Raw genomic sequence first — 22,659 nt, 5'->3', positions numbered from 1 at the left:
ATGTTGCCATTTCAAAGGACAGGACTAACAATAGGTGATATTAAAATCCAGTGTAATCGTGAGGTCTCGTTCTGTCAGGTGGAAGGCTGTAAAGACTGCTGATACCTTTAGCAGTCAGGGATTTAAAGTGGACCACACAAAAGAAGTACAGTAAATGTTGCATGTAAAATCTAAATAAGTTGTTTGTAAATTCTGATTCAGTATCATAGCACAAAATATTGCAATATTTCCATTTATCAATGTTTTCTCGCATCCCGTTTGGAAACTTAGTATGGTTCTGACCAAGCTAAAAATGGTTGTAACCAATTCAAAGTTCTTGGGTCATCCTGTGTGTAATGTCCAGAAATGGTCACTTTTCACCTATGGTACATATTGACCTAATGCCACTGGTCATCTGCAGACCTAATTCTTTCCTCTAAAATGGATTTTACAAGCCAGAAGAATACTGCAACCTTGTTGACATTTCATCACAGTAAATATTAGTTAACTTGTCATGTTTCAATTGTTTGAAAAATAAATTCTTAATTTTTATAAACCTGACTCTTTCCTTGAATCAAGACGAAGTGTTCTACAGTCTCTGAATAAACAAATAATCCTAGTATCTGGCAGGAACTAGGAAACTTGGAAACTGCTCTCCCCACCTATTCCACCTTCCTCATGATCCACTGATTTCCCTCTTTCCTGTTCAGAATCTGGCAGAAAAGCCTCTGCCGACTCCAACCAAGCCCATCATCCTAGATAGCTTTGCTCCTGTTTCTTTGCCTGAGTTAACCAAACTAGTTAACTATGAAGACGTCTGCATGCCCCCTCCACATCTTACCCTCATCTTTGTTTAAAAGTGCTTTTCAGTCCATCAGTCCCAGTGTGCTCTCTATAATTAATGCTTCTCTGGTCTCTGGTCAGGTCCCTGCTTACTTTAAGAACGCTATAATCCACCCGCTTCTTAAAAAACCGAGTCTCGACCCCTCTCTCCACAGCAGCTTCAGACCCATCTCTAAACTTCCGTTCATCTCCAAGATCTTGGAAAAGGTTGTGGCTAAACAACTCACAGCTGCTCTTGATGAACATAACATCTATGATAGCTCCCAGTCAGGTTTTCGTAGAGCTCATTCTACTGAAACAGCTCTTCTTAGGGTCTCTAATGACCTTCTGACCCACAGTGATGCAGGGGACTGTTCTGTTCTGGTCCTGCTGGTCCTGACTGCAGCCTTTGACACTGTTGACCATCACCTGCTACTGGAGAGGCTGAGAGACTGGGTAGGCCTATCAGGATCTGCTCTGGAGTGGTTCTCCTCTTATCTCTCTGAGCGCTCCTTTTCTGTGGCCGTCTCCAAGTTTAGGTCTTCCACCACCTCTCTTACCCATGGTGTCCCACAACGTTCTGTGCTGGGGCCTCTGCTCTACCTCCTCTATCTGCTTCCTCTTCAGCACATCCTGAGCTCCTTCAAAGGAATCTCCTACCATCTTTATGCAGATGACATCCAACTACTGTACATCTCCTTTAAGTCCCATGAGATGTCTAAGCTGCAGATGTTACACACCTGCTTAGACTCTATCAAAACCTGGATGGTGGGAGCTTTCTTCAGCTGAATGAAGATAAGACTGAGATCCTCATCTGTGCCCCAGACAAGCTGGTTCCCAAAGTCAGAGACTCTCTTGGTCAGCTTGCTTCTCACACCAAACCTTCTGTCAGGAATCTTGGCATGACCTTTGACCCAGCTCTCACCCTGGATTTTCAAGTCAGTTCTCTTGTTCGCTCTTCCTTCTTCCATCTCAGGAACATTGCTAAGCTGAGTCCCATTCTGTCCCGCTCTGAACTTGAGACAGTTATCCACACCTTCATCTCCTCACGCTTAGACTACTGTAACTCTCTTTTCAAATGTCTGAGCAGAACCTCCCTGAACCGTCTACAGGTGATTCAGAATGCCTGTGCTCGGCTTCTGACCAAGTCCTCCAAACACACCCACATCACCCCGCTTCTCCTCCAGCTTCACTGGTTGCCAGTCAACTTCAGGGTTCATTTCAAGATCCTGGTTCTGGTCTATAGGGCCTTACATGGACAAGCACCATCTTACATTGGTGATCTTCTCAGTGCCTACACACCCAGCAGGTCCCTGAGGTCCAGTGATCAAAGCCTACTGGTTGTGCAGCGCACCAGGCTAAAGACCAAAGGTGAGATCATTTGCTGCTGTGGCCCCCAGACTCTGGAACTCTCCCCCTGAGCCTGAGGTCAGTGGACTCAGGGGTCTCCTTTAAAAAGCAGCTGAAAACTCACCTGTTCAAGCTGGCTTTTGTATGACCTTCTTCACCACTCTCTATTTTGCTCTCCCCACCTATTCCACCTTCCTCATGATCCACTAATTTCCCTCTTTCCTATTCACTCTCTCTCTTTCTTAACATTTTTTAATCACAATTGCCTATTTTTGCTCATTTTAAATATATTTTTAAACATTTTCTAAATGCTTTTTATATTTTTACATTTTTTTGTTTTAGTGAAGCGCCTCGTGATTTTTATCTTGAGAGGTGCTACAGAAATGATACTTTCTTCTTCTTCTTCTTCTAAAATGGATTTTACACTACTTTCCTACAAGCCAGAAGAATACTGCAACCTTGTTGACATTTCATCACAGTAAATATTAGTTAGCTTGTCATGTTTTAATTGTTTGAAAAATAAATTCTTAATTTTTATAAACCTGACTCTACTTGAATCAAGACGAAGTGTTCTACAATCCCTGAATAAACAAAGAATCCTAGAATCTTCTGATCAAACATCCAAAGACCAAGCAGGTTGGTATCACAGCTTATTGGTCATAAGTAGAGGTATTATATTAAGCTCTTAAAGCACTACATTTACCAACTCCTACATGTGTCTTGTTTCAAAATATATTCACATTTTTTTACCTCAAGATATTGTCCAGTCCTAATAAGAAAAAAGCTCATGAGGAGGAAGCAGCAAACAATTTGCTGTTTGATTCATAAATTAGTTGAATATATTTTGAAACCCCTGCTGGTTCCTAGTCTACTCCTTGATGGACCAGTAAACCACCCAGAACCACTTCAAACAGCTGTTGGTATTGCTACATAGATCTGATAAACGAGCAGAAAGAACGTGAATCTAAACTCTCAGGCCAAACAAAAGACGGCTAAGATAAAGAAGAAAGAGTCAGAGAGTAAGACAGAGAGCCAAGGTCTTTGGGATACCCTTGTTGTTTTTCATTAACATTCCTGGGGTAGGTGTTGATGGACAGAAGCTGAGCTGAGAGGGTCGGGTAACACACACACACACACACACACACACACACACACACTCAGAGGGCCCACAGTACTGGGCGTGGGAAACATAACACACACACACATTGTCACTCTGACACAGCCTTATCAATCAGGTCAATGGATTACACAGACGTAGCAGAAGCCTTTCAGCAAACTCTCTCTGCCCTTTTTGTCCCTTACTGGTCATCAGGCCAGATCGTGTGACTGGTCTCTTTGAGGGTAAATGTGAGAAATGCCCGACGATGACAGATTCATCCATTTACTCTACATCTAATCACTTTTTAACTCTTGAATGCTTTTGACTGACTTTAGAGGAGAAAAACTCACTTTTCAAGGTGATGAGATTATTTAAAATCTCAATCTGTAGCATTTTGGTTAAACACATGAAAAAAAAAAAGAATATGAACAGCCACTGATGCAACAAAAATAGTAATAGTAGTAACAAAAAGTAACAGCCTGGTAACAAAATTCCTTCTTGCAAAGTAAAAGTCTTAGTATTGTGTCCAATAAACTGTACATACCTGCTATACCAATACAAATGAGTCAAAAATGGTGTGGTTGTGTACAGCTTTCATGAAACATGTATACGTTGCGGACATCTGAATTAGCTCATACCTTTCATTTTGGAGCCGTTTTATTTTTTTGAAATATTTTTTAGTTATTTGTGTTTTTTTAAGACAATGCTGGTCTGACTTAAAAAAGTGTTGAAATTATTTTGAGAGAATTTTACATTTAAAACATTTTAAACAGCTATAAAATTAGGCTATAAGGACATTAATAGGAGCGTTTTCAGAATGGTCTTTTAAAAAATTAATGTTTAGTTCATTTTAACTGTAAAGCATTCTTTTTTGTGTAAGTAATCAAAGTAACGGAGCTACTTAGTTTTCTAGCAGCTGGCACAATATTGGTGACAACTGTGACTGGGTCATATGTGCTGCTTTTACATAAATCCATTCTCTGTCTCTAACTAGTTCCCAACAATAGCAGTCTAGTGAGATATTGGCTTTAGATTTGGAAGGTCTTTGTAGAAAGTAACAGGCTATAATTTTCCACATTTGGCCCTTGCCAGTTACTTAATCCATGCCCTGGGTGCACCATAGTGGCATAAAACCTAAACAACCTATGTAAATAAATTCACCATGCTTTTCTTTCTTGCAGCATTCATAAAAAAATACCCATGATCAATATATTTCTAATATCATCAATATATTTTATTTTACTGATGATGTAAAGACAGTTTTATCTGCTTAAGATTTGAAACAACGTCTTTGGTTTAATGGCCTCAGGAGGAAGAGGAGGCTCTGAGGAGGAGGGGTGGAGACAGGGAAGGAGAAGCAGGGGAAGATGAGTAGAGGGAGGAACGGGAAGTAAAGGGGAAAATAATCCGCCCTGGCCTGGCAGGAATTCCCTTGTGTAGTTTCCTGCAGGATTTCTGGCCAGCCATTGGATGTGTGTGTGTGTGTGTGTGTGTGTGCGTGCGTGTGTGTGTGTGTGTGTGTGTGTACAGGCTTCCTGTGGGCCTTTTCAAGCATCCAGCGTGGGGGATCTCTAAACCCCTGCTGTAGACTGACTGCTGGCTCTAACATGAGGTGAATATACATATAAGAGCCTCCAAACCACATAACAAATCCATGTGCACACACACACACACACACGCACACGCACACACACACGCACACGCACACACTAGTGTTTACAATCTCAATTTTACTACAGAAAAGTTAACAAATTCCTGTAACCTAATATTTAAAATATGAATGAGGAACTTTGACATCACCACAATAAAAAGTTTATTTTTAATTCTCTAAAGTATCTCTACTTAAATAGTTACTGTTACTCTAGTTAGGCTGCAAATGTCAGTCGAGTTCGTCTCAGTTCAGTTGTAAAACTACTGTGGGGTAGAAACTGGTGTCTTCTTCCGCTCCAGTATCAAACATGCAGAATTTTAAATGTTTTATTGGCCAAGAGAGTCAAAGGTTTCAGAGTTCTTCAATCTAGCAGACAATAGTGCATCTAGGTTAAAACACTCCCTAAATATTTATTCATTCACTGGCAAACGTGAAAGACCAACAACACGTCCAACTTCATAAAATGCACTTTGTAACCTAAAGAAACTTCTGTTGGTTTTGATTTTATTGGCCAGACTTTAAAGTTACAATGTATTTTTGTGGAGTTTTTACCATTAATCTCTGGAAACATCCATCAAAATGTTGTTGAAAATGAATTAAATGATGCCCAGTTGTTGAAAAATATTGACGGCTTCATAATATAACCATAAAATTGGGTATAAAATATTGGCACTTACACACTAGCATTGGCACCACTCCGCCTGGCCCGGGTCGGGAGTCTTCTCATTTATTTCTCGCGCGTAACCGAACGTCTTTTCAGCCCTCATCCCGAGGCGGTCAGCCTAGAGCCGAACTGGTCCAACACGCCAACTGCTGGCTGATTGGCCGCTCAAAATCAGGCTTACCATTAGAGGGATTTTTTTCTGTCTTTCACTGCTTTGAGGAGGGGGGTGTGTGCAAGCAGATAGATGCTAGCAGATATAAACTGAACTATTGTCCTCACCTAATTTTAGCAATGCACAGAAGAAAAATACAAATTGTGCATGCAACTCGACCACGTTTTGGTCGATTGGAAAAGATTTCAGCAAAAATTTTCTACATAATAAATTATACATTAGGACTTTTGACTTAAAATTGTTTACCGATAAATTAAATAATTGGTTATTGGCAATGGCATATTAACCTCAAGCTGCAAATCCAACACAAAAACTGAAGAAATAACAAAATTCTGAAATATTTAACATAAAACTGAATTACATTTATGTATATGAAAATATGGAAAATGTAACAGTAACTGATGCCAGCAAGTAGTTTATAATGATACCAGTATATCATGAAGTACAATTTTTGTCCCTCTATTGGAGGGGTTTGACCTCAAACTTCACCACCACCAAAGTAAAATGTGTTTCTGCTAATTCATGTGTTAGCCTTGGCTAAAAAATGTTCAGACGCGCAGAGATAAAGCTCTTGCTTTGAATTTGAGAGATATTTGTCCTAAGTTTTATCATCAGAAGATGGTCCGTTGTTTGTTCTGATGTCTTTTATGGAGCACCACAACCTACCAGAACTCTGCAAATCACACGTTTTAGGCACTTAGCCCTCACGGATTAAAGCCAATGACTAATAATGAATGAATTTTTATGGTGCCATTTAAACAGGGCTTGTTAATTAGTTTGGTGAAGAAAAACACGACGAACATACTAGCCAATTTCTTTAAAGGGAAATTCCATCCAAAATAAAAATTTTGTATATTGGCATATTTCCCAAAGTTAGATAAGTTGGAAAAAACAATTTTAACCAGCCCAGTCATTCTCCTGACCTGGCTGTACTCCTTTAGCTTTAGCTTAGCATAAAACACAGATCCAACTTGCATTGCGAATAAAAATGTCAAATCACTCAGTGGTGATCCCAGTTCTGCTTGGTGACCTAAATAATTAGGAACATAAAAGGAATCACAGGCGCCATTTTAGACTTGGGTTTACTTTATGACAAAGCACAGCTGTAAGCCTCTGCTGGCAGCCCCAAAATTACCTGCTTTCGTAAACACAAATGCACACATGAAATACACACTCACACTCACATACACACACACGCGCTAATAAACATATATATTGAATATATATATTTATAAAAACCAGTATGACGTGAGAATAATAATTATAAAACCAGGTGTTTTTGCTTTGTGGGCTTGCTACTGGCGCACAGTCAAGCGTTGCTTCTAGACGTAATCACAGAAGTAAGGCTAAAGGTGCGATACATTTTCTAGATGGTGCCCTCTGACAAAAAACTCCAGTTTTCTGCTTTAACAGGCAACAAATCCAAGAACATGCCTGAACTTTCCTTTGGAAAAGATAAAAAACTAAAATGGCAATGCAACAATTACGTATGAACAAAGTAAAGCTTTATCGGTCATAAATAATGCTCTGCCACAACAATAGTCTTGTAGCCGGTCTCTCCACAGTGTGATCATGTATGTTTCAGAGGAAGTCACAGTCATGGGTGGGAGGCTTAGAAGGTAAGATCAGAGGGCCGTCTTACCTGCTTGTCCTGGTCTGGGGGTTTATCCATACAATGAGAAGAAGAGTCACTTAAGCTTTGAGACCTACTACCACGGCCCCTGCTCCTTCGCTAAAAAGCAAAGAGGAACTCCAAGTTACTGAGTGGAACTCCAAAGAATGAAAGCTAGATGACCATTTTAAATAATAGTAACTTAGAATGACTACACCCATGGAAAAAGAGCTATTGTAGAAGTACTGTATGTACAAAAATATGTATGTATAAAAAGATGGTAAAAATATAACCAAGTAGAATCAGTTATGTGTAGGACATTAAAAACATCACCAAAAGCTTTATTTTGGGGGCTGCAAACATATCGCAAATATATCGTTATCGCGATATCAGCATGTGCAATATGAATATCGCAAAGAACTGATTAATAGCGCTCAAATGTTTGCTACACATCAAGCACTCTGTCAATCTAACAGAAGCATGATGTTTTTTAACAAATCAAATAGAGCTCTTCACCCATTTGGCCAATTGGGTGGGTTCTCATAGGTTAGATGGCCGCCCTGAGGTGGACTTCACTTAATTTTGATGGTTGGCAAACACCTGAGTTAACTTTGTTCTGCTCTTTCTGCTAATTGTGCATTTTTCCTGGGATCCACTGATTGCCTTTTCTTGTTCATTTTCTTTTTCCCTTTCCTCACATCTTGCTTTTCTCATTTTTATGATTTTTTTTTGTCATTTTTTTATTTCTTTGCTTTTGATTATTTTTGTTCCTGGGTTGTTTTTATTTATCGTTAGGGATGAGTACCGAATTCGGTACTTTTTAAGGTACCGACCGAATTCCATAGTACCGACCGAACACCGATTCACGTCATTTCAAACGGTGCCTCGTTTCGGTACTGCCAAGACAGTTGCGCATGCGCAAGAGCGTTATGTCGCCGGTCCCTGCGAGCCCGTTGTAAACAGAGCAAGCATGGTAGAAAGAACGCACGCTAAAGCTTGGGTCCACTTCACTAAATGTGATGGGTAACTGGGTGATGAAACTAGCGACAGACAACGATCTAAGTGAGACATCCTCATCTTAATCTGCTCCAGTAGGTAAATAAAATGTTTAAGATAACGTTACCTTGATTTGTTAGCTTCCGTTTCGCTATGGTGCGTTCGCTTTCTCCTCGGAACTCCGAATTTCCGACTAGAAGAACATGAACGCGCTCTAAAGTTTGGCTTTACTTTACTAAATGCGACGGGTGAATGGGTGAAGGTAAAACCAGCGACAACGATCTAAGTTTGAGGCATCATCGTTTTAATCTGCTCCAGCAGCTAAATAAACTGTTAAAGATAACGTTAACTTGATATGTTAGCTTCCATTGCCACCGTTGTTACCAGCTAATGGTGCGTTCGCTTTCTCCTCGGAAATTCTAACTTCCCAGTAGGAAAAATCAAATGAAAAAGGACGGCAAAAGGAATGAAGATACACAGTAAATTTAGTTCACAGTAAAGATGTTTGCTTCAGTTTAATTATCAGCTTATAAAACTACAAGGACGATGTTAAAATACAAACTTGTATGTTATTTATCGTGATATTTATCATATATGGTTATATATTGAGAAAAATATATATTTAATTATAAAAGAGAATTAAAATAATAAACACTCAAAAGTATCGAAAATTGGTACCGTTAAGTACCGGTATCGACTCGTAGGTACCGGGAATTAGTACCGGATCGATTCAAATGTCAAAGGTACCCATCCCTATTTATCGTAAGTAATATCGTCATCACAATATTAATCACTTTTATCGCCTATCGCAGGTTTTCCCAAAATCGTGCAGGCCTATTTCTTTTTAAACTGTTCAAACTAGATGTCTAAAATCAACTTATTTTATCTTACTTTGAGTAGCTCAAAAATTTGTAATCACTAATAATTGTACTCAAAAATTTGACAAATACAAAGTAAGTGTCATCAGGAAGCATCGTTGCACACCGAGCTGCATAATAAGTAAGTGTAGGTCCTCCTGAACAAAGGCAGGTCTTAAGTGTAGGACACACTTTGTCATGTGACCATCTCTATCCCCAGGGTTGATTTAAATTTCATGCTACCCGCTGTGCAAAAAACTAGTTTGGACGTCCTACAGACTTGGTATGGACCGACGGACTCAATACAGACATGATCAGCACGTCCAGAAGCTATTGCTCAACAAAATATAGGACATTTTAGTAAAATAACTGCTGTAAATGAATTGTATGGCTCTGTCCAGAAACAAGATTCACAGCTGGTTATAAAACTGGAGACAAAAACTTCACATTCTAGCAATAGGAGATGTTTAACAAGCAGCCAGATGTTCAGAGTCCAGCTGACAGGAGAGTCAGATGCATTTATGACACAGACACAAACTCAAAGGATTCACAAAAGGTCTAAATAAAATGTCTGGTTGGAATTAAATCAGCTACAGTTGAGACTGACTGGAGGATCAATCTGAGTTTAAAATGAGGTTTTACAGACTGAATCCTGTCATACACCAAATGTTAACACGGCGTAAACATCCATCCAGCTGGATTTTATGAAACCGATACAGTTAACGCAGTTTTTTCCATCATTAATTCCCTCACAGACATTCCTATTATCCAGACAGCCCCACCATAACGGCATGACACCACGGCATCAAAAAGCAATTTAAACACGATCAATGTAATCAATGGAACAGCTTGAGCCTTTCCATCAGCTAAGACTGAAAAATGTGTTTGTGTGGTGGCACAAAAATGCCTCTCCTGAGTTACATTCAACCAAAACACAACAGTCCAACCTATGACTTGCCCCCGGGTGAGCTAAAAACACCTGTATGCTACACTTATTTGGTATTTTCTGAGAGTATGTTTGTTCAGGCTTCTTCTGGGGGGCGTAACTCAAGACATTCTGACAATAGCTGGCTACCTCAATGTGTGTACAAACGAGTACTGGAGGGAGAAGCCAGTCATATGATGGAAACTACAAATAAAGAAACCAATACAATAATAAACTACTGCTATTTGTCGTTGTCGTCTTCCTCCGCTTATCCGGGCCCGGGTCGCGGGGGCAGCATCCCAACTAGGGAGCTCCAGACCGTCCTCTCTCCGGCCACCTCCACCAGCTCCTTCGGCAGGACCCCAAGGCGTTCCTGGACCAGATTGGAGATGTAACATCTCCAACGTGTCCTGGGTCGACCCGGGGGCCTCCTGCCGGCAGGACATGCCCGAAACACCTCCCCAAGGAGGCGTCCAGGAGGCATCCTGACCAGATGCCCAAACCACCTCAACTGACTCCTTTTGATCCGGAGGAGCAGCGGTTCTACTCTGACTCCCTCCCTTATGTCCGAGCTCCTCACCCTATCTCTAAGGCTGAGCCCGGCCACCCTACGGAGTAAACTCATTTCGGCCGCTTGTATCCGCAATCTCGTTCTTTCGGTCATTACCCAAAGCTCATGACCATAGGTGAGGATTGGGACGTAGATCGACCGGTAAATCGAGAGCCTGGCTTTCTGGCTCAGCTCCCTCTTCACCACGACAGATCGGAGCGTCCGCATCACTGCAGACGCCGAACCAATCCGCCTGTCGATTTCCCGATCCCTCCTACCCTCACTCGTGAACAAGACCCCGAGATACATAAACTCCTCCACTTGAGGTAGGACCTCTCTCCCGACTACAGCTATTTGACTTAAGATAATTTCCTATGGTCTCTAAAATACACAAGTAGTTATTAGATGTTACTTTTGTTAAGTGTTACAAACAACTGCTACCTTACCCATTGTGGATGCAGGGTTTCCCCCAGAAAATGAGTTAAGCCTGGCAGCTTCGGCCCTTGGGGGGGGGGGGGGTCGCGGGCTCCGTCCCGCAGTGCTCCTCCGTGAGAGCTGGGGTGGTGGGGTGGTTGCACACGTTCCGCTGCTGTTTCTCACCAGTATCAGCTGATGGAGGGCTCTAGTTCAGTTCGGGGAGGGGGGCGGGGCATGACGCTTAGCCTGGCAGGTGGGCAAGCAAAGCCTGGCGGGCCACCAGGCTTATAAAGCGCTGGAGGAAACCCTGGTGGATGGCTTCCTGAATGGCCTTTGTTCAGAGAAATAAAGTTAATATCTTACAGGATTGATGAGCTAACAGCTAGTGCAACCACAGCAAAGATGGACAGTGAGTTGCCGCCAATTTAAATTAACGCCAATGTCCCGGTGGTTCATGCAGCATTCCTCTGCAGACCCTATCAAGTACTTTACATGTACAGGGTATATGCAGGATTCTCAAAATTAAATTTAAGACTTTTTGAGACCTTCTAAAAATAAAATTAAGACTCCATCGCAAAGAACTAATCAACTGTTAAACAATGGTATTGTTTATAAATACTGCGTTGCTTCGTTTTCCACTTCATGTCGGGTTATTTCAAATCCAGGACAGCGAGGCTGTAGCAATAATTCATAAAGCCACGTGGCACAAAAATGCAAATCAGGCACATAGAAGAACAAAAGATATATGTTTTAGTTTACATGCATCTGTTTCTCATACCTGCAAACTCAGAGGCTGTGAAAAAAGTGACAACTACAATAACTCACCCTAAACAAGGTCCTCACATGCTGCAGATTTGCATCTATTCTACAGCGGGGTTTGTAGTGACCTCTGACATTTACATACATTTATTTTATTGAGAATATTTAAAAAAAAATATTTAGCATGATGTTTTTGCAAAATGCAAGCAATTTTCTACCAGTCCTACTGTTCAAGAGAGCTAAATATAATAAACTGACAGAACTGATCAGATAATGATTAGGGATCATCATATAATAATTAACTACTATGAGACTAATTCCCAGAACACCAAACATAAAAACATCTGAAAATATTCCAGATTACTGTAATCATTCATTAGTGGGATGAGCAGATCCCCACTCAGCACATGTGGGACAGAGACTTCTCACTGTGGGACGTGAAGCTTCAATGCAACGAGGTGAAGTAAATTCTGCCTTTTATCTATAAAAGAACTGTTAAATGTACCGTATTTTCCGGACTATAAGCTGCTACTTTTTCCCATGCTTTAAACCATGCGGCTTATAATGAGCTCAGCTCCATTCCCATCTCACCCGCAATAACCTTTATGAACAGTTTCAGTCTGGTTTCCGTCCCCACCACAGCACAGAAACAGCTCTCATCAAGATCACTAACGACCTACTCATTGCTGCTGATTCTGGTTTAATCTCTATTCTCATTCTCCTCGATCTGAGTGCGGCCTTTGACACCATTTCTCATCCCATCCTCCTTAATAGACTCTCTTCCTTAGGCATCACTCACACCCCCCTCAGCTGGTTTCAATCTTACCTTACTGGCCGCACTCAGTTCATCCAGTAAAATCCTTTACCTCAGAACCCTCCCCAGTCAAGTCAGGTGTGCCCCAGGGCTCTGCCCTGGGGCCCCTCCTCTTCATAGTATACCTCCTCCCTATCGGCAAAATCTTCCGCAAATTCAATATCCAGTTTCACTGCTTTGCGGATGACACCCAGCTCTACATTTCCAGTAAGCCCAACTCAACTCTCCCACCATCCTCCCTTACACTCTGCCTCTCTGAAATCAAATCATGGTTCACCTCTAATTTCCTCAAACTCAACGGCAATAAAACTGAACTTCTAGTTGGCACTAACTCCACCCTCTCAACATCTGACAGCTTTTCTTTAACTATTGACAGCGCCATAGTCTCCCCCTCCCCTCACGTCAAGAGTCTGGGTGTCATTCTTGACAGCTCACTTTCTTTTCAAGCTCACATTAATAACTTAATTCGGTCAGCATACTTCCATCTACGTTCCATTAACCGTCTCCGTCCCTCACTGACCCCTCACACTGCTGCCATTCTCGTCCACAGCCTCGTCACCTCCCGTATCGACTATTGCAATTCACTTCTTTATGGTCTCCCCAACAAACTCCTTCATAAACTGCAAATGGTCCAGAATTCAGCAGCCCGTATTATCACCAGAACCCCTTCCTTTCACCACATCACCCCGGTTCTCCAGCAGCTTCACTGGCTCCCAGTTAAATTCAGATCCATCTTCAAAATTCTCCTCCATACCTTCAAAGCAATCCACAACCTCTCTCCTCCATATATCTCAGACCTTATAAGTATTCACACCCCATCCCGTTCACTCAGATCATCTTCTTCCATCCATCTTGCGGTTCCTTCTGCCCGTCTCGCCACCATGGGGAGCAGAGCTTTCAGCCGCTCTGCTCCCCGTCTCTGGAACTCAATTCCCCCAGACATCAGGAACATCGACAGTTTTACCCTTTTCCAATCAAAACTCAAAACACACATGTTTAAATCTGCCTACAACCTCTGATTTTATTGAACTGTTTCTCTCTTTGTTTTTTGTTGTTTGGGTCTTATTATTGTTTTATTGTATTTTATTACGTGTTTTCTGTAAATTGACCTTGGGTGTCCTGAAAGGCGCTTTGAAATAAAATGTATTATTATTATTATTATTATTATAATGAGGTGCGGCTTTAGTCAACCAGAAAGGATGGATGCTGGAAAGTCTAATGAAAGAATGGTTAAAGGAGTGCTAAGGAAAGCGCCCAGGAGGATTTTTTCACAGTAAAACAGCGCTGCTCGTTTTCCCTGATGTGATGTGATGAAGCTCTTCTGAGGCTGTTCAACTCAGACATTGAAGAAGATGATGACTTCAGTGGTTTCAGTGCGCAGGAGGACGATGAATAAACTAATCAGTAACTTTTCTGTTTTGTTCGATACTGATCAGTTCAGTTACGTTCAAGTTAAACTACGTTTTCAATTCAGTAGATATCTGCGGCTTTTAGCCCGGTGCGGCTTATATTGCCCTCTATAATCTGGAAATTTCGGTACATAAAATTATTATATAATTGATGTCTTATATATTCTATTTGAATTCAACTGGAACAAGAAAACAGCAAAAGCTTTAATGCTGTTTCTCAGTTCCTCTCCAGCTGCCACAGCTTAACTCGGACTGGACCTTCTACTGTGGCTCTGAGTAACTTCAGTTACAGTTACTTTAAACCATCAACTGCTTTTATAAATATAGACAGGCCCACTATAACATAATGAAGGTTTAAGTAGCTTTTTAAAGTTTTCACAGAATATTTGTGCTGACTTTCCACAACAGAGTGATAGTAAAAGTACCAGTAACATCTTTAGATCCATTTATCTTTATTTTCCATTAATAACATCTCATTGAGAACAGATCCATACTCTGTTGCATGTTTTTCTTCTTCTTAATTTCAAATATTTTATAAGTGTAGGGAAGTCGTACCTAAAGGGTTTAGCTTGTATGAATCTGAAACAACAACTGCAGCAGCTTGTCTGTCAGAACCATCGACATATATACCTTCTTTGGGTTAGGATGGACCTGTCTAATTCCTGGGAAAGCTGTTTTGGAGCAACACTTACTCCCCCAGAAAGAACACAAGCCTCAGGAAATGTCAGCGAAGGCTGAAACTGAAAGGAGACAAAGCTGCTGAAGTTCTGGACAGAAAACTGTGGTACTTGGGAGGGGATTTTGATGATTTTACGAACTTTAAGCTCCAACCGCAACGAGACGTTGAAGCAACAGTAGTAGCAGCGTCGTGATACCGGCTACCGCAGCGTGCTTTTGCCTAGCTGTCTCTGTGACTGTGATTGGTCAAACAACGACTCGTGATCCACTAACAAAGATGGTTTGTGAAGAGGATGAACACTCCTCGTTTTGCTAAAACTACAGCTTATAAACCGCGACTGAAACCCGACCAAAGACTCACCTTCCCTCAAACAAAAACTCTTTGATTCATGTGAACGCATTTGGTTTCATGAACAGCAATTTTCACTGAAAAGCGTCAAGTTTGCAAGTATGAGACGAACGTATTTAAATTCACGTCAATACCAACCAAATTAAGACTTTACTAAATCGATTTAAGACTTTTTAAAGACTTTTAAGGGTCTTAATTTTCCTTTCATTAAATTCAAGACTTTAAAGACTTTTTAAGACCCCGCAGATGCTCTGATGTAGTTTGATGGTTATTTACAAGGCAGCAGTAAACCACCCATACTTCTCTGTGCATCCAGGGACACAGTCCGACAGGTGTTCAACATGTCTGCTGAAATAATTGTGTGGTACATCATCATCATCATGGCCTTTTATTCTGTTGAAGTACGGCCATTTAATCCATTCAGAGGATTGGGAGAGCGGTCGTGTGATGTAAAATGTGGCGTCCAATGACCAGAAGAAATGTCAGTTTTTACAGTACTCTTTGCCCAAGCCCAGCAAATTACGTCAATTTCTGCTTTGTTTTTCGGTGTTAAGAATTAAATAACGGTGATTTTAAAGTAGCGCATACATTCTATTTTTTAAATGACATCTACTAAGTTGCAACCAATTAGCATGAGTTAACCAAAACTTTCATTCTGCTACAGTATCAGGCTTTTCTGAATACCTACCCCGTTCAGGTACCCCGAAAGTTCCTGAAAACAGTCCGCTCGTCAGGCTTGGTGAAGTGGAAACACGTGCATGCTGAGAAGCTCTGGCGAAGTTACCCAGAAGTTCCGATAGTGGAAACACTCTCTGGACTCTCACTGCTCTATATGTCCACATACAGTTTAAACAGCAGCAGAGGTGCACCACTTCTGGTTTTCAGAGCCATTACCAATTATGTGCAACTCTTGACTTGCTGACACAGATTTTGGTCTATTCAGCAACATTTTTTTGAGACTGAGATTCCAACTGGCTGATCGGCAACTGAGCTGATCAAGCTGAATATCTGGTGATTTCAATCTGGCTACACTCAGACTAACTGTTAGCTTATCAGTCTTGAAAGACCTGAATCTACATTCCTGAACAGAGGCAGTTAAAAAGTCATCTACAACAAGTGATATAGTAATCATTTACAAAATGTACACAAAAACAACAACTAACATGTATTTTTGGATATTAAATCCCCTGACGACCCAATCCAGCACTTCCCAAATTATCTCAACGTGAAAAGACAACACAGGCGACTGGGGACAACGTTTGAGAGAGCAGACAACAGCACCAACAATGGCGGACAGAGAGGGATGACTAGATTTTATGGATCAAGCAGAAGAGCAGAAAGAAGAGGCGGCATGGATTCACTGATCCAGTGGAAGAGGAAGTAGATGCAGGGAAGTAAAAGTAGCTGCCACGAGAGACTAGAAATTGAAGGGTGGTTGGGGGGGAGCAGCTCACTTGGAAGAACCAAATCGATGCAGAAAGAATGGTTGTAACAGATATTTAGAAAGATGTGGTAACAAATAGAACACAATTCAATCGAAAAGAAGGAAGTGATGGTAGATAAACCTCTGAAAGAGAACAGAGGTCACAGATAAAATGTTTCTCATTGGTTTTATTATTAATCGCTACCTCTTTCTGTATCTTAGCAGTAATCACACTTATGCTTTCACTGTACTTATAATTACATGCAACTAAACCCTGGTGCTGCCACAGATCATGGTACGATGAATAAATTAGTCAAAGATTAATGAATTTTAATATTTACGTGTATTAAATAACCAAAACCAATGAGTGGAAACGGTTTAAGGATGCTTTTATAAGCCGAGCAGTCTTTGTCATACCAGCTGGTGTTGAAACAAAAACGTGCGTGTATTCAGGAAAGAAAAACAGACACTTACCAATTTGCTGTGATGGTATTTGCAGTATCCACAGTATTTGACATTATCTGCATCAGACCCTTGTTCCTCACACAACAAGCCTGCAAACTGGGCACTGCAGTGAGAATAATAAAAACACAAACCAGTGAGTGAGAAGGGTTAGCAATGCAGCGCTGACATTCGGTGTGTGCAGTTATGAAATTGTTAAACGTAAATGTAACAACAAAATATTTCGTGCAGTAAAATCCTCTTTCTACTGTTTGTGTGTGGAAGAATTTCCCCTTTTGGCTCTAAAGCAGCTCATGAAAATTTAAAAACAGTGAGAGCACAGGTGAATGAAAAGACTCCGTCCGTAATAAGCCTCACCATGTGACGTGGAAGGCCTGTCTGCAGCCATGTTTGTTGCAGGTCATACAGGCTCCAGTGGCTGCTTTACTCTCTCTGCCTTGCTCCTCGCAGATGTAACACGTCTGTCAACACAAAACCATGCAAAGATTTTTCAACCCAATCCAAAACAACATAACTAAATCTGCGTTTTGTTACCTTGTTGTAGCGGTCATGGGGAACAGACTGGAGAACTATGGGCTCCATAGTTGAGACGTTTGCAAACTCCACCTCGGGTATGTAAAGAGCACAAACCACATGGGCCCAGCCTGGGGGAAAAAACCCATACAAGCACAAAATAGCTTAATGCTAATTTCTTGTATCTTTTTCCTGCATGAAAATAAAAAAATCACTGTTTATTTACTATAAATAATACATTTAAACTCAATAAAACAACTACATAAAAAAACTCTGAAATTGCTAGTTTTATTAGTTAAGTGGGAGTGTGTGAACGCATCTGTTTATTGAACTCTAACACACACACACACACACACACACACACACACACACACACACACACACTCACACACTCACACACTCACACACACACACACACACACACACACACACAGTTAACAAAGACAAACTGGGGGCAGTAGAGTGACAGCAGGGCATGGTGAAGAGGCACCAAAATTGACGACAACTTGAGGAGTTGGAGGAGGTGAACGGCAGGTCAGATGGAGGTGGGAGTCACCAAACCACACTGGAGGTGTCTGTTTCTCCCCCCCGTCACCCCCCCCCCAGCTGAAACAAAAAACTGGCTTAAACTTACAGTTGAACCCATGACCTGCCTTTGACCTGGTGAGTGGGACGGTGGGAGAAGGCCAGGGGGCGGGACAGAAGGGTGGAGCGGATGTGAAATGTGGACACGTTGTTTTGAAGACCCTCCAAGAATCTGGAAGAGGCCTATAAAACAGGACTATAAAAGTGGCGTAACTCTACTTCTGAAACTAGTCTAGAAAACCTAAGAAAGAGAGGGTTTTACTTGCTGCTTTGACTTCAGGATTTTATCTGCATGTAGAAAAACTAATCTTTAACTTTATATACATATAAATTATAAATGTAAAGTATCTTTGATATATTTAGCGTCACCGTTCAGCTCTTCTAACTGATGTGAAACCTTGAAACAAACTAAAATATGGAACAAACGTTGGCAACAAATGATGTGATTTGTTTTTGTGCAACTGCCTGGTTTTCCAGCCAAATTCCTTTACTTTGCCTTACTAATGTCCCACCTGAAACAACAACCAAACAGATCAACAAGTGAGGAGGAGCCGACGAGGAAAGGCGGTGAGAGAAAAATGCTAAGAAAAAGCAGGGAGACAGAGAGGGGTCATGGGAAGGGTAAAATAAAAGAGAAAGTAGTAAAACGGTGTGTGTTAGTGTTGTCCTGATGCCTCCCTGCAGGCCTGGACACAATCCCACAGCTGTGCCTCTCTCTCTCTCTCTGACACACACACACACACACACACACTTACATGCACACAGAATATTTACAGTCTCCACCAAGATGACCTCTCGATGAACCTCTCGTGGAGACTCCTCACAGGCCACGCACTATACCCATCCTGGCCCGCCCCCTCATAAACATGCACACACACACACACACACACTCATAAAACACTGGGCTGGCGAGGACGGTACACAGAGGCAGCACACACAACAAACAGCTACATTACTCTCCCAGCACGCTCACAGCCCTTCAACTTGCTGTTGACATGCAGCAAACACAAGAGGCAAACCACAGATGTGTGTGTGTGTGTGGAGGGGGGGGGGGGGGGGGACATGTGCCTCTACCTCCGTTGTCTGTCCTCTTGAGGGCTCCATCTTTGTGGGGACAGAGCTCACATCTCTGTTGGTGACAAAAAAATTAAGGTCAGCTCAGGGTGAAGTAAACACAGCAGGGTGAAACGGGGCGGACAGGTACCCACGGTGGGGAAACACCCTCATTATCTGCCTCCTAACATCCCAGCTCAAGGCGACTCCCCTTCTAGTGAGTCAGCAAATTTTTTTACATACAGAAGGGCAGGGTGGTGCTCTAAACACCACAAAAAGCAACCTGTGCGTTGAGTCAGTTACTGATTAACAGTTACGATTCTTCTGCATTTGTATTAATGACTCATTTTCACTGGCGACATACACCATGACTTTCATCTATTTTCTTTGGTCAACAGCCCGTGAATATTAATCTTTGTATACTTTATTAGTCGCAGCTCTGGTGCTTAACCCCGCCCATCAAACATAGAGCGCTGTAACTGTTTGGGCCAATGGTAGACCTGCTGAGGCTACAATAGTGCACGCAGCCACTATTTCTGAAAATTTTGGAATAACCCGTTCACATACACAGGGTTTAAACGTGTGGGTGTTGAGATTTCTCAGAGGTAAAAAAAAGATGATAAGTATTAACGTACTCTAGGGGTATCAGGGGCATGCCCCCCGGAAAAAAATTATTGGACATTTTATATTTAAACGCATCAGTATGGTGCATTTTTGGGGGAAAAGTAGAGTTACAGGCTGGTAGGTATGTATGATAAAGTATCTATGCATGTTCATTATAATGATATATTTGAGTTAACAATGTTTTCCTGTCCTTTCTTAATCTATTATGAACACAGACTACAGTGAAATCCACTGATGCATCCATGCTGCTCAGTACCAGAACTGCACTAGTTACCAAAAGAACCAATCAGCTGGCAGAGCTCCATGTTGACCGTGTGAGCTGCAGAACTTGCAAAACTACGTGACTCAATTTAAGGAACAAAGTAGAATCCAGCTGCTGTTATTTATTTGTTGTTGGTGTTTAGAGAAACTAAATATATCTGCAGGGCTTTAGGCCCAGGGCAGAGTTTTATACCTCAGACCAGCTTTAGATCATGAGCTGTTAATAATATCATGTCCTTTACACCAACCTGAATATTCTGTAATGTTCACAGACATCCAAACCTTAGAAATGAAATATAATCAATATTAAAATAACAAATATTAATATCAGTTTTTCATTAAGATTATAGTTATCAGTTATACTTATCTACATTTGATAGTAATATGATTAATAATATTTAATCTTATCTTCTATCATTTTTGGGTTCAGTGCATTCACTTAATGTTAATTATAAAATTATAAATAACAGGTCACTACAGTCTGGGCATAGAAAGTGTTTCTAGGAACTAACGCTTGAAGAGAAGAAAACGCGAGAAGAGATTTTGGCTGAGCTTTTTTTCTGATTATTCCAAATGATGGATTTCCATCGCTACGACGGGGAACTTTAATCCCTGCTATAGGCTAACCGGGAGAATACAGACACAAAAGGGTGCATGTCGCCTCCTACCGTGGCAGAATGGAATGCACTTCATTCAACATTCCGATTTTTTAACGTACATGTAAACTAGGATAAAGGCTCCCTGTTTATTAGCATCTCTGCATGTAAACGCATTGAAGTTCCCTCAGGAAGAAGGCTTTAAAAACTGCTGCCACCCAGCAGTCGGAGTTTGAATTGTACCACACAAAAGATGTGGGCCATTTCTCAATACTCAAGGACGCTAGTACGTTCTTTTGTACTAGGTAGGGTTGTCACGGTGTGAAAATGTAACCTCACGGTTATTGTGACCAAAATTATCACGTTTTTCGGTATTATCGCAGTATTTTTTTTAAACGTGTTACATTTTCAGACAACTAAATAAACCCTGTATATCAGGAAAATATTGTCCTCAGTTTGTGTCTAAATTTTGCCTAAAATGTGTTATTTTGTAATTATGTTGTTTATTTGTTTACATTTTTTATCTTTAGTCTTTAAAATACCAATATTTGCTCATAACTCCTTGTTTTTTTTCTGCTTGATGTCATCATTTTAAAAATATTAGATCAGATGATACTCAGTACTCAAGTAGCCTTCTAATCAGATACTTTTTTACCCTTACTTGAGTAATAAACCCTATATCAGGAAAATATCATCCTCGGTTTGTGTCTTTCCAGTGAGCTTTGCAGATGTGGGAAAATGTCATCAGGCAGTAATCATTGTTAAATTCATAATTATTCTCGGAGAAAGACCAACTCTTATCTGCCCCTGGGAGCCCCGTAATGCATAGCGTCATTTCAACATGGGGGTGTCCGCAACACGGTTTATATGCAGATAGCGGCGCTGCGGCTGCTTTATACAGCGACTCGTTGCATTCTCCCTCAACCCAAATCCTCAGATCACGCATTTTAGCTAAAACGCTAACGTTAACTTGTCTTGCGTTGACTGTAGAGTTGTGGGTGATGGTCACGCAGATGTGTCATGAGATTTGAAGCGTTGCTGCCTTTCACAGACACTTTCTGCACGTGCTGCAAACAGGATAGCCGTCTTCTATCAGCTGTCCCTCGGCATTCTTCAAATATCCAAAGAATGCCCGTACTTCCCACTTAGTCTTCTTTGAGGGATAATAATTTTCCTGAGTGCTGCTGTCTCCTCCTTTGGCCATTATTTCAGCTTTAGCTTCAAGAAAGTTTTGGTTGTAAACAACAAAGCACACATGTGCCGCCGGCAACTTCAGCAGATGATACGGTGGCTGGTAAGGGTCACCGCGCCTACACCGCAGCCACGGTAATCCACCGAGATAATAGTTTTTAAAAAACAAGACGGTTATTATTTTTGTCAACTTTTTTTTAACGGGGTTTACCGCTACACCGTTTACCGTGACAACCCTAGTACTAGGCAAGTAAGTTCTTGGCAAGGACTCCAGAAAGTCTCCGAGTATGGGAGGACGCGGACGGCTTTTGGAACAGAAGCATATTCTGTTGTGTCCTGGCAACAAGCACTACTTCTTGCTACGGTAAAAAAAAAAAAAATCTGACATAAAAATAAAAGTCTAGTTTGTTCCTTAAATAACAAAATAACTAAAACGTATGATTTGTATTATATTTGGCCCACTTTTGATCAAAACTACTAAAATACTAGCATTTCCCGCCTTTTAACGAATAAAAAATGTTTATTTTTCATCAGAACAGACCTATGGTGCTTTTATTTTGATAGGGGGTTAGCTACTTAGCATTTTGAAAGATATTGAAGAGTAAAACACGAACACACACAGCAAAATTTACAGTTTACACACAATTATTTACAATAACAGGCAACTTTAGATTATTTAGTTATTAAATAAATAAATATTTTTATTTATATTTCTAATATAAAACATTATAGCTATTAGATTTCTCCTCTGACATTTGGACTTTAACGATTTGCTACGAAATGCATCATGGGAAACTTTGCTGTCCCAAGTCTGCAGAAGGATGCATTGATGCATCCTTGATACAACG

The 22,659-nt window shown here is 41.0% G+C and overlaps 1 protein-coding gene across 4 annotated transcripts in view; it reads right to left on the bottom strand.

The window, feature by feature from the left end:
* mllt10 (MLLT10 histone lysine methyltransferase DOT1L cofactor) overlaps window positions 1-22,659 on the bottom strand; it is a 55,765-nt gene that overhangs the window by 20,518 nt on the left and 12,588 nt on the right. For all 4 annotated transcript variants that reach the window (XM_015955347.3, XM_015955349.3, XM_015955348.3 and 1 more), the window contains 4 exons: window positions 19,161-19,215; window positions 17,523-17,632; window positions 17,346-17,449; window positions 17,001-17,094 (listed from right to left, as the gene is read on the bottom strand). In XM_015955347.3, coding sequence (XP_015810833.3) covers window positions 17,001-17,094; window positions 17,346-17,449; window positions 17,523-17,632; window positions 19,161-19,215 — 363 coding nt within the window. The remainder of the gene's footprint in view (window positions 1-17,000; window positions 17,095-17,345; window positions 17,450-17,522; window positions 17,633-19,160; window positions 19,216-22,659) is intronic.

Source organism: Nothobranchius furzeri, chromosome 7 (genome assembly GCF_043380555.1).
Source record: "Nothobranchius furzeri strain GRZ-AD chromosome 7, NfurGRZ-RIMD1, whole genome shotgun sequence".
Taxonomy (NCBI): domain Eukaryota; kingdom Metazoa; phylum Chordata; class Actinopteri; order Cyprinodontiformes; family Nothobranchiidae; genus Nothobranchius; species Nothobranchius furzeri.
The sequence above is the reverse complement of the archived record's forward strand: the minus strand, read 5'-3'. Positions and strand labels throughout refer to the sequence as shown.